The 13,638-nt window shown below is 40.7% G+C and overlaps 1 protein-coding gene across 1 annotated transcript in view; it reads right to left on the bottom strand.

Annotated features, from left to right (window-relative positions):
• Positions 1–13,638, bottom strand: part of dlg2 (discs, large homolog 2 (Drosophila)) — a 945,868-nt gene that overhangs the window by 40,153 nt on the left and 892,077 nt on the right. The window contains exons 20-22 of the mRNA XM_078221879.1: positions 5,265–5,364; positions 3,908–3,949; positions 3,088–3,138 (exon numbers count right to left, since the gene is read on the bottom strand). Coding sequence (XP_078078005.1) covers positions 3,088–3,138; positions 3,908–3,949; positions 5,265–5,364 — 193 coding nt within the window. The remainder of the gene's footprint in view (positions 1–3,087; positions 3,139–3,907; positions 3,950–5,264; positions 5,365–13,638) is intronic.

Genomic DNA, 13,638 nt, shown 5'->3' with positions numbered 1-13,638 from the left:
GCGGCTAAGAGGGGATCTTATTGAAACATATAAGATGATTAGAGGTTTAGATAGGGTGGATAGTGATAGCCTTTTTCCTCTGATGGAGAAATCCAGCACGAGGGGGCATGGCTTTAAATTGAGGGGGGGTAGTTATAGAACCGATGTCAGGGGTAGGTTCTTTACCCAGAGGGTGGTGAGGGATTGGAATGCCCTGCCAGCATCAGTAGTAAATGCGCCTAGTTTGGGGGCGTTTAAGAGATCCGTAGATAGGTTCATGGACGAAAAGAAATTGGTTTAGGTTGGAGGGTCACAGTTTTTTTTTTTAACTGGTCGGTGCAACATCGTGGGCCGAAGGGCCTGTTCTGCGCTGTAATGTTCTATGTTCTATGTAAAGAAAGGTTATGCTTACTAGTAGATCGTTCAAGAAAATGCATATAGTTTGCACTAGATAGAGTACATCTTGATTTTGAAAAAGTAGTTGATAATGTACCACTTTGTACTTGGAAAAGGAAAGGAAATTTAAAATAGGTTTGCAGACTGAAAAAGCCATACAAGGTGATTCTCGGTCTGTGCATAGGGCACTGAGTACAAAAGTAAAGAGATGGGATGATGAACCTTAAAAAAACACATTAAAATCAAGCACTCTTGTTGAGCATTTTGAGTTAAATTTTATTTTCATTTCTCCAAAACTTAGTATTGGACTCACTGTCCAATTGCTGGAAAAGTTTAAAAAAATAATCTTTACTCATAATAAAATCTAACTCCAATGTAAGAAAATGCTCTTCAGCTATAGGTATCCCAATATAGAAAAATATTGAGGGTGGAATTTTACAGCCTGTTCCATTGATAAGAGCCGGAGATACACAGAGCTGGAGTCTCACAGAGCCGTAGATACAGAGACACAGAGCCGGAGTCTCACAGATACCCAGAGACACGGACAGTACACACAAGGAGGCCATTCAGCCCATTGAGCCTGCACCGACAACAATCCAACCCAGGCCTTATCCCCGTAACCCCATGTATTTACCCTGTCAGTCCCCCTGACACTAAGGCACAATTTACTACGGCCAATCAAGCTGTGATCCTCAAATTTCTGAAGGGCTTGTCGCATTTTCTGGCCCCATAATATTCCACCCCTCAAGTCATGGAAAGAGGTGCAATTTGGAATCCCAAGGATAAAATAGATGATAGGTTATAGATCGATGGTAGACTTTAAAAACTATTTACTAGAGCACAGAAGATTAAGTGGAGGGGTCTAATGTTGGTATTCAAAGTTTGGAAGTGTTTGAGAAACTAAGGAGCAAAAGATTATTTTCACTAGTAAGCAAATTGGCAACAAGGGGCATAAATTTTGATTTGGTATCAAGGCATTCCTTAGAAAATATTTTTGAATATTAAATGCATTATTACAATTAGCAATTGAGATAGACCATTATGGTATTAAAGAGGGAAGTAGAAAAACACTTGAAGAAGAAAGATATAGGGCCCAATTTTACCATTGTGTCGCCAGGCTTGAGGCATTTAGTGCGATCCGTGCCCACGTCCGCGCAGATGCCCACTCTACCAAGGCCCGAAAATGGCTGCAATCCGAACCATGCCCGAAACGGGCGCAATGACGATTTAAATGCATTTGCATGCATTTAAATTGAATTAATGGGCTGCCCACCCAACTTTACCAGCATTTCCCCCTTTACCATCGCGTTCGCCAATCCAGATTTGGCACGAAACAGACATGCTCGGCAAAGGTCTGTTTCAGGCACTCCAGCTTCTGAAGAGTTAAGTTCAGAGCTTCCAGTGGCTCTCTAACTCAGATCGGTGGTGGGGGAGGTGGTGAGGGGGGTGCAGGGTGGATCGGATCATTCTCTGGTTGGGGTGGAGGGGGAGGCCCGATCATTCTCTGGTGGGGTGGGCGCAGAGGAGGCATGATCATTCTCTGGTGGAGGGGTGGGGAGAAGGGAGGCCCGATTATTGTCTAGTGGGGGGAGGGAAAGATAGGAGGGAGGCCCAATCATTCTCTGGTGAGGAGGGAGGGGGGGGAAGGTCCGATCATTCTCTGGTGGGGGAGGGAGGGAGGCGGGTCAGATTATCTCTGGTGGGGGTGGGGGGGAAGCCCGATCACTCTCTGGTGGGGGGGGGAGGAGGAGGGAGGCCCGATCATTCTCTGGTGGAGGAGGGGGGGGGGGGGAGGTTGGCCAGATGGATCTCTGATGGGGGAACTGGGGGGGTGGGCAGGGGCAGGGGGAACTGCTGTCACTCTGCGGGCGATTGGTGGAGGTGGGGGGGGGGGGGGGGGGGGGGGCGCAGAGGGTCACGATCGGTCTGGGTAGCCAGGGGGGTGGTTGGGTGGATAAGGGGGACAGTTATGTTGTGGGGGTGGGGCAATGCCTGTGGGGACCATTGCTCCTGCTTTTTGCTCCAGTGCCGCTTTATCTGTTTTTTGCAGCCCAGGAGCGATGTGACAGGGGCCTGTTTTTTCAATTTTTTTTTTCTCACTGTGCACGTGCAGTTCAAAGCTCCGATCAGACCAGCAATGTTTCGAGCGCAATAAGCCCCGCCCAAGCGTGATTCAAACTTGCGATTTTGTTTTCAGGCTAAGTGCGTATGGGGGCGCCTGACAGCAGATTTCCAAGTCAGACCTAAATTGCGCCCAGATTCAGCACTTAGAATCAAAATGGTAAAATCGGGTCCATAGTCAACATATTTCTTTCCTCATTTTTTTAAAAACAAGAATCACAAAGGGTCTTGTTTATGCCGCCGTTCTGGAACATAATCACATTTTCTCAAATATATAAGTTATGTCTTATTTGAGATAATATTAACACGTTTGATTGGAGTTGCAGTCTGGACCACAGCTCTGAATCCTTAAGGGCTTGGTATATTATTACACTAAAGAAGAAACTACCTTCACCATTATCATAAACGGAAAGGAGGAGGAATGATCTAATTAACAATTAAATTGATTTTTTTCTGTCACATATATTGTTACAAGAGCAAATATATCTGAAGTCATGTGAACTTCATGGATTTTTGGCTGGTGACCACACATAAAAATGCTGAAGGAAGCACCAAAAGCTGTTTTATATTCTGCAATTCAATTTGACTTACTTTCTTGCTGTGTAACTGGTTCATATGAAAGAATGCAATCTTCTGGACCTCCTAATAACAGAAAGAAACAAAAAATCTCAAGTTATTATTCTTTACTTCAGTTCGTATTAAACAAAAGCTTACACATTTATTGCCTTAAAAATGTAGCCTTTGTTTAGCATAGGAAAGACACCAAACCTTTAAACTCAAGATCTTATTAGAACATTTTGTGCTGAGTATACTTTTCAAAGGGTTTATTTTTGTAAAATTTACAATTTGATCTTCAGATAATTAATTCCAGAATTGTAGGAAGAAGTGTTATTTTTAATTATTAATCATCGTAAATTCCATTGCTCACGAGAAAAATGGTGTACGGCATTTCTGAAAGGCTTAACAAGCAATGCAGGCAGTATTTATTCTGAAGCATATAGCTATTTTGACAAACTAGAAAACAAGTAAATTGAATGCTAAATAAAAGGAGCAATGGAAATTAACTTTAGAAGACCTTAAATTACAATGATTAAGCCACAATTGCAAAAAACGTACTAAAATGAAAAGTTTGGTTAAAAATGGGTTTATACTAGGTCTTAGATGTCTGAAGAGCAAAGAAGTATGGCCTTATTTGGCCGTAATGTGTCGCAGTGGTTTCAGATCAAATGTTTGTCAGGCATTGCTTGAATGTACAGTAGACAACAACATCATAAACAGAATGGATATTATGTAATATATTATAGTACATAACATATATCATAATAAGTGTATATTAAAGCCATTTGTTTTCATTAAGTGCAGTAAGCAAAAAAGCTGGAAATAATATGATACTCAAAATAAATAAACTTACTGTAGCTACTTTCACTATCGCTGGCATTAGAAGTAACATGTTCTGCAATAACAATATAGCAAATTAGGAAGTGTTTAAAAAAAGCGCCACAAAGCAGTATTAACATAAATAGATTTTAAGGAAGGGAATTGTACACATGCTGCATAACAGAAATATACACAATTAAACATAAAGGAGCTGATATTGAGAAATAGCATTTAAAGCAGCAGCTGCAATTGTTTGTTTGAGGGACAAGGAGCAAAGTGCAGAAGGGAATGGGAAGTGGTGTTGATTCCTGGATAATATGTTTCCATAGATGATGTTGTGCGTCCCAGCAGCACAAGGACAATGTTATTATTATAAAATAAACAATGGATGACAGAAAAAGACATTCTAATAGGTATTTAGACAGTGATTTGTGCATTGGTTTTGATTGATCATGCAGAAACAAAAGAAACTAAAAAAAAGGTTGGGACATTCATATCAGTTCCCTACTAAAGCTTCATTTTTACATGCTGGGTTCTCTTTGGAATATATGCAAATAATAGTTCAAAAAATAATAATTACATAGTGGCATTCTATTGTGGCCATTCTTCAAAACTTACTCAGAGTCTTTGTTCCATAACCATCGTCGGCTAACCCAGGGATCTCCTGCCCAGTAGTCCCCAGACAGCAAGCAAAGACAGGAAGAATAACCGCAGAAGAGGAAGGAAGAAGTCAGTGGATTTGAACTGAATACTACCATGACAGACCATGCAGATAAGCCAATCAGGAGCCCAGTTGTGTTTTAACATGAACTGTGGCATTACCATTCTTGTTTTTCCAGAGGATTTTTTTTGCCTGAATTAAAACATACCAAAATGGTGCACTTCAAAGACAGTATCCCTTTGGTTCCCAAAAGCAAACTGTATTTCATATTGAACTATCAACAGGTAGATCGACAGTGTCTGCTGATATGAGTAAAACTTAGTTTTAATGTTTTGTGGATAGCAGTTAGATAAATGGATGAACACACTAGCATAATACAGGGGCATATCAGAAACATTCCAAAAAAATGTATCTGTTATATGAACACTGTAAACAATCTTGTATCTTGAACAGTGTGGAATTTTGTTTAATTCTTGGCCAGATTTGTATATATTTTGAAATACAATGCACATGGGTTGAAAGAAAAGGGACACGGTCTCTACCTCTCCCGAGCAACCTCTTTTCACACCTGTTTATAAAAAAGTCTCCTTTTGAGGAACAATAATATGATGGGATCCAGATTGCTGTCACACATTGGTCACAGTAGTATAGCCTCACCCTGCCTCAATGTAAATGTGTATATATGTGGGTGTGAACACTGTGATCTATGCTGTCTCTTAGGCCTACTTACGTTCTGGATCACTGGTTTCCTGCTCATTGTGGTCCTTGTTCTTGTAGAATGGGAATTTTCGTGAAAAGATGAGGTTCTTTTTACGCTTGTCATTGAATGACTGTGAAGGAGAAAAGGCATGGGGCAAACAGGGACAACTACAGTAATTGCTGTCATACTCATGCTGACAAACCCACAGGTTGTAAAAGTGGAAGTAACAGCAGTGACTCACTCACATGATACCATACATATCATCCAAATCAAACTTGTGGCAAGTTTTTTTTGTGGGATTGCATCTTTTCGGGGACTTCAGTCTTTTCCTAAAATTATAATTTGATAATTCTTTTTGGCCTATGCAAATTTATTTCCATCACAAGAGTCTTTACAGGCCCTGGCATGCAGAATGTGGTGATAATCACCATCACTGCTTCCGGCACAGCCAACTTAAAAAAAACACTCAGAAGGAGCTGTATTCTCTCTGTTTAAAATAGCATAAAGCATCTTAGAACATTAATTATGTCACATACAAACTGCAAATTTCCCTGAACCCTAGCAATTCAATGCAAAAATAGTATTTTGTGAATCACTGGGCATTAGGTGGGCCTTTTTATATGCATGCATACTGCCGTGTGCCAAACTTGCCGAAAGGCTGAAGGTATTGGGAACCCAGATCTATGCTGCCATTAATATTTTGTCTTTTTATTTTAATGGACATAAAGGTGTGGATGGTATGCTGCACTCATTCATAAAACTACTCCTCAAGATTCAGTTATGTTGGAGTAGATTTTTAATCTGACCCTCTAGTGTAAAATTGGCATTGCAATATAGAAACTGCCAAATTCTCATTTCCAATAATTTCAGTGGAAGTAAAAGTCAGGTGGTTTCTACAACAAGTGGTCATTGGCAATGCCATAGTTTCCATTGTCTCTATAATAATACGAGAGCAGTAAAGTTGAAAGAATATACTGAATATTCATGGCTTTGTTGGGAATATGCGGTTTTAGCATTAAACATGTAACTAAGCAATATGATTTAGCAAGTCTGCTTAGTGTTCTGTACAATTCAGTTTATCTAACTTACACCAAATAAACTCATTACCCCAAAATACCAGAAATAGTGACAATATTACCATTGTAACTGAATTGCCATTTTAGCTTAAAAAGAATTTGCAATTCTATGATCTGACTAATGGTAACTCAAATTTTGATTACTGATGATTACATGCACAGATGCATAATCACACTTTAGGGATTTTGGATCTTGAAATTAGTAAAATGTTTAAAGGATTCCTGATATACAAATGCAAAACTAGTATGTATTTTTGTCACTGCTATTTTCCTCCACTTTTACATCTGAACATTAATTCAACGTTTGTTCAGAAACAAAAAGTGGTTTAAAGAAAGGAACATTCCGAACAAAAGACATTGGGCTCGATTTAATAATCTCACATTTGTCATTCTTATGTCAGGGCAAATTCTGATAGGATTTACTTGTATCTGAAAAATCAAATATTATTTTTTACATCAGTACAGTATCCTTGTCATGTATAGACAAAAAATAATATCCAACCTCAAAGGTTGGGCATGTTCATTCTTATACTGGGAAATATTGTATGGGATACTGGTGGTGAATCCTGAGGATGTTCCTCCTCATTGATATTTTTGCATCCTTGGCCATATCCTTTTACTTTATTTTTAGAATATCACCAATTTTCTAAATGATCATATTCTTTTGAGGTGATGTTAGATAGGAGGGGTAAGTGGAGAAGGAGGCGATATATAACTTTGTTTCGGGAAAATTTTAGTTATATTAAGAAAGGCAAATTTTAAACAGGTAATTCTGGACTACATCCATCCTGGTGCAAAAAAGGTTGCTTAAATTACAAGCTACATTGGTTCATAATAATTCTTCAGCGTGAATAGGCTGAATATGCCCTACTCAGCAGACAAAAAGGGCAAACTGCTTTTGTTTGATGAAGAAACTAAACCAAAATAGTAGATGTGTTTTTGAGCTACGCAAATCATTTGTGCCAGTATATGCTGTGATTAACCCTCAGCAGCAGTACAACCACATATTAAATCGGGCCCACTATGAAGACAGGTTCAAAATAAGACAAAATATGCCAGTTAACATAATTTAATGAAACAATACACGAAGCATGCTATGTAGGGAATGTATTAAGACAGAAAAATTAAAGCTTGGCTGAAATAATAAAACTGTTAACAACTTCTTAAATTCATGCAAGTCATACATGACAAATGTAATTTTAATATTAAATAATATTAAAAAACATGAAATGCAACAGGAATGCAAATGTTTTTCCGTGTTCCATGGAGCAGGGTCTGTAGTAATGACTGACAATATCCATTTGCTTTTTAAAAGTCAAATTCTAAAGAACAACATGTATTTAATCTCAGGGGAAAACAACAGCTCAACTTCAGTGACCACAATTTTCTGAACATAAATAAAAAGAATAAATGTTTATCCCAAATGTAAAAATGAATCAGATTTTTATACCATCTGTTAAATAATGCTAACCTTCATTGGCAATGAACATTCTAGTAAATACACTTGATCTACAGTTTTCTATCATCATTTTCACTTTTCTTCTTCTTGGTTCTTTATTCATCAATTTTTTCCTCTTCTTTTCAGAAGGCACTGACTCCTTGCTGAGAAATGTTTCCATGGGCATTGGTTTCTCTCCTCATCTCACCATTCTGATCAACCAATTCAGCTTAAACCCAGGAACAAACTTGGACATTTTCTGGTCTAAACGGCCTGCTACTTCATGGATAACTTCAGTGAACTATCAGGGAACCTCACGTTTCAATGGTGTGATCTCGATGTTTTGATTCCGATTGAAATAGTTGGAAAAACTGTTTGTTTAAATGCCTGAGTTTCAATAAGTTGAGATGCATGAATATAAACTGCAGATGGTCAAGTTAATTTTTTTACAAAGTGAATGGCATTCAGGTGATATTTATTGAAAATAATTTTCTATGCATTTTGAAGCAATAATATTCCAAACAATCTAAATTCATGTATTTGCATTTAGAGATGAAAAGTGAAAAGTATTTCAATTTGATGTCCCATTGGACATTTTATATCCATGCGATCCCTTTGACATTGTCCTGCATTTACAGCACTGAAAACTTTCTTATAATTCAAGCTTTAAGTGAAATAATTCTAACCATTAGAGAGACAGGAATTTGATAATTAACAAAGCAAGAGACCAAATTATCAGTATCTCATCAGAAATCAGAGTAAAAAACTGAGCAGGATAAGTATTTCATTAGTCTAACATACCCACATAAGTGGGTATGTGAAGAGACAGAGCTTTTTCCTTTGAGAATAAAATAATGAAATTTGCAACTCTGAATATTTATATGTTTATGCCTGTTAAAAATGTTACACAGCAACCCTAACACCCTTGCAAACCTCCATCTCCCTGCCACTAAAATTGGGATACTTATACCGACACAGTGACTTCTGTGTGACAATTGAGAAGCAGTACTCTTGTACAGCTCCGATCTTTCACTCCTCTGGCCGTTAGCTGGCTTACTCTTCCATAGCCCTATATGACCTCAATTTTTGGCCCATGGGCTCTAGAACACTAAAGGAGTCTAGAATCAAAAGATAGAGAAGGGAGGGCAAACAAGAGAGTTTAAACATTTTTTAAAAATCAAACATATGAGCTATTTTTTAATAGATTTGTGAAAGCGCTCGAGTACATCACTGTTTAGTGTATTGTCACTCAACAGAAAGATAGTAAGTACTCTTACAGAATATATTTTGATATGCCTCTTTTATGTGTCTCCTGATTCAAGAAAACATTATGGCACAAGTTTGCAGTGGTCAGAATTTAAAATTAACTTATTAACTTGACGAATAAAATAAGAGATAAAATATTTAGCAGAGGGGAAATTCACCAGCCCCATTCGGAAAATCCGACTGACCCGCTGATTAGGGTGTCGGGGCTAAAAAAGGATTATCGTCATGCTTCAACGTGTTTCCAATTCACTTGGCCCGCCCTGCCAGCCTCAATCAGGTTCCTGACCGGAGTGGGTGGGGAACCTGATGATTATGCAAAAGTGTAGATCAAAGGGCAGAAGACAAGAATGTTTTCCGCTGGCATTGCAGTGTCTGTCAGGTGGGATTCACCCACCTGACAAATGCAAATGAGGCAATCCTGCAAAACCCACCAGCTGGCTCTGCTGTTCAGAGATCAGGGCTCCCTTTAAAAAGGGAATAAGTGGTTTAACTTCTTCTTTTGCAAGCCACTTATTCTCTTTGAAGAAACCACAGTTGTCAATCAGGCTTAGAGTCTATGTAAACATTGTGGTTAGGAACAATTGAGGAACTTGAAGGATTAATGTAAGTAAACACAGTTGACTGGAGGCTGAGTAGTAATCCATTAAGCTGATAATGGAAACCTATTTCAAAGCACTATACTTTGAAATTGTCAGAGATCAAAGGCTTTCAGTGCGATAGTGAGGACTTCAAAGTTTTCAGCTTTCTAGGAAGGCTCAGAGACTTCAAATTAAAGCTGTGTGAATACATTGAGGCTTAGTGCACAGCTGTGGAGAATGAAACAACCCCCCTCCCCCATGAAATTGACGTCTCCTCTCTGTCAGAGGATTTCAAAGGAGTCTGCTCACACTTGCAGCTTCCGACAGGGAGGAAAGGAAATCTTACTGCAGAATGGGGTACTGCAATGATTTAAAACCCTGCCAAGTGACCAGGGGGCATGGAGATTAAAGTAACCTGCCATTTTCACAGTTGACAGGCAAGAATGACGATGTTGATCACAGGGCTGCCTGAAATCACCATAAGTAAGAAGTTTAACAACACCAGGTTTGGCATTTCTCCACTCCACCTGACGAAGGGACAGCCTGTTCTGAAAGCTAGTGGCATTTGCTACCAAATAAACCTGTTGGACTTTAACCTGGTGTTGTTAAACTTCTTACTGAAATCACCATGCCAGAGGTGATCGTCATGTCTGCCAGGGCTAGAAGGGCAGTCCAGCCATGAGACCCCCCACCTGGGGAAGAGTGGCAAGGTCAACCCCTTGTCCCCAGCCCAAGCTCGCCAACCCACAATAACCCTTGAGGGACCCTTCCTCTGCAGCCTGGCAGCAGCAGAGGGGCAATTGGATGCACCTCTTTAACCCCCCACTTTGTGCCCCAAGGTGCCCGGCCAAAATGTCAGTGTCAGGGTGACAAGGGGCAATGCACTGTTGGCACTGCCAATGCATGTGGTTGAAGGTGGGCCTGAGTTAGAGGGATGCCACTCTTTGCTGAGGGGTTGGTGGTTCTCCCTTGGACCCTTGGGGTCCAGCACACCAAGTCCACACTGCTGATTACCAGCACCAAAACCTGCCCTGTGCAATTCTCACTGGGGGACCATGTGCATGGTGGGTGGCTGGCGAATGGGTCTTCCAGCCTGATAATGACAATTAAATCAACGGTTTTGCATATTAATTGGGTTGCTGCTCGCTCTGGGCGGGAACATGATCGGGGCTGGTGGGGTGAGTCGGGTGAATTGAGAATCCTGATTTTTGGCTGAAGCCCCATTCAGCAGGGCATAGGAATTCCCACAGGCTGTCCGAAGAGGCTAGAGAATCCCATTTTAAATGTCATTAGTGGGCTTGAAGGCCAATTCAATGTCCTCCTGCCATACATCCACCTCCCTAGCAGGAACTGCACTGGGTGGATTTGACGCTGGTCATGACCACCATGGACCTAGCATGTTGGACCCCAAGGGGTATCAAACAAGTTAATGCAGTGCCCATGTGCCCCTCTGACACTGTCTGGCTGCAGAGGGAGGGTCCTGAATACTGGGTGGCTCCAGTGGTCCCTCTTCACATGAGAGTGCCCCATACTGACAGCATAAAAACCCTGCAAACTTTATCCTTTATGTTATAAAGATTTTCCTCCAAAGCACATTTCTGCAGAAATCTTCTGTTTGGCCATTGTTTGTATGTATATATGCATGCTGGGGCATTTTTGAAAGAGATAGATAGTTATACTTCCAGAGTGTAATTATCTGTTAATTAATTCTTGCACCTTGTTTTAAAACAGTTTTATTTTATAATAAATCAATCATTGAGTTTATTGAAAGAAGTCTGGTTAAAGTCTTTTTTATTTTTGGTCTAACATCAGCAAAAGTAAATAATTGGCCATTTTGGTGAGTGAATTAAACTTTTAAACTAATGGTACAACCTGCGGAGTAGTGGGGTTAGATAAACTGCGCACTGTTACTACCTGGTCATAGCAGTATGCAATTCAGGGTAGGTTTCTCTTCAAAAAGTGAACCCGTGGCCAATAATCCTTTAACCTCTGTTTGCTGTGTGGGTCAGCATCTTGCATCAGTGTGACCCCTTTAAGATTGGCACGTGGGCCCACATGTGCACCATCTTAAAGCGGATGCTGTATCTGCACAGCCTGTTTGTTACCTGTGCAGCACATTCCTGACTGCTGCACAGCTAGTTGGGAATATGCCCATGACTTGACTTCCAGAATGAATGTTCTCTCTAGAGTTAAATGTTTGTAATTTATTTAAAATGTGAAACAGTAGTCAAAGTAGGTGGTCCCAGAATTAATCTGCGGCTGCTGGGTTCAGATGTGGGCTGTATGCAGGGCTTACCCCTGTGTGCCCTAACACTGTTTAAGTAAATAAAAAATAATAAGACAAAAACTTCCCAACAGACCACACCCAGCCTCCACCTCCACACACTCTGTGTCCCATCTATGCCAACCGATGCCAACCCATTCCCCCATGACCACCACACTCTTATGCCACATTGATGCCCCTCTATCCATCAGACTTTAAGATGTTGGAGCAGAAGTAGGCCATTCAGCCCATCAAGTTTTCTCTGCCATTCAGTGAGATTATGATTGATCTGATGTGATATTCCTCAGCTCCACTTTCCCACTTCATCTCCATAACCCTTGGTTCCCCTACTGATTTAAAATGTGTCAATCTCATGGTTGAACATACTTAATGAGCAGCCTCTACAGCCCTCTGCAGTAAAGAATTCCACAGATTCACTACTCTCTGAGAGAAGAAATTCCTCCTCAAATTGGTCTTAAATGGGTGACCCCTTACTATGAGATTATGCCCTCTGATCATAGACTCTATCACATGGGGGAAACATCCTTTCAGCATCTATCCTGTCAAGCTCCTGAGAATCTTATATGTCTCAACAAGTTTGCCTCTCATTCTTCTAAATTCCAATGAGCAGAAACCAACCTACCCAACCTCTCCTCATAAGAAAATCCCACCATACCCGGGATCAACCTAGTGAACCTTCTCTGGACTGCCTCCCCCATTTTCCTCATACTGCCAATGCCAACTTAGTGCCAACTAAATTCTTAGAATGCTTAATAGGGTAAATGCAGGATGGATGCTCCCCCTAATTGGAGAGTCTAGAGCTTGGGATCATAGTCTCAAGAAAAGGGGTCAATCATTTTGGACTGAGATAAGAAGAAATTTCTTTGCTCAATGGGCTTTGAATTTTTGCAGCTTTTTACCCAGGCAGGCTGTAGATGTTCAATGAGGATTTTCAAATCAGAGATTGACATAAGGCGGGATTTTAAGGTCTCACTCGTCCCGAAACCGTAAAATCCTGCCTAAGGTCAACGGACCTTCCCATTGTTGCCCCTCGCCCTCTCCGATTCCCGTGGCAGGCAGGCCGGTAAAATTACGGCCATAGTGTTTGGGCACTAAGTGACCAAGCAATGAGGATAGGTGGACATGTGGAGTCAATGTAAATTACATTATCTGACTGAATGATGGGATAGGCTCAATGGGCTATATGTCATATTCCCCACTCCTATATTTTATGTTCTTATGAAATTATTCAAATGACAACAGTTGATTGGCTCTTTCTTTTCCTTTTAGCCTGTACCCCAGGCCAATGTCAAATGGTTAATTCCCTTATTTCTTTCAACTACAACTTATGTAGGTGCGCATGTAGTGTTGATTAAATCAAATCAAATTTAAAAGCACCTCACACTCTAACTCAACTCTGATGATTTTCTTCCTATTGTTTTAATTGCATTGAGAGATGCACACACATTCAGACTAGGATTGAGATCCCACTTTACACAGAAAAAAACACTCTGGGGCAATTTTCCCCCCCAAAAATTAAGTGCCCACAGGCAGCAAAATGGGCGCAATTAGTTGATTGAATTTCCAGCACTCTGTGATTCAGAGTCCGCTGGGGGATTCACGGGGTATGGGGGGATGGGGCCTAATCCCAGCCGAGAGGCTGGCATCTGTGTGCTCAGGAGGGCGATCAGCGCATGCGCACCAGCCACCCCATCACCAGCTTCCTGATCGCCAGCCTCCTGATGGCTTCCCCTCCGCCACCCCCCACCCCCCGACAGCTGGC

The sequence above is a fragment of the Mustelus asterias genome, chromosome 10 (genome assembly GCF_964213995.1).
Source record: "Mustelus asterias chromosome 10, sMusAst1.hap1.1, whole genome shotgun sequence".
In the NCBI taxonomy this organism is placed as follows: Eukaryota; Metazoa; Chordata; class Chondrichthyes; order Carcharhiniformes; family Triakidae; genus Mustelus; species Mustelus asterias.
This window is presented reverse-complemented; position numbering and strand designations above follow the sequence as displayed.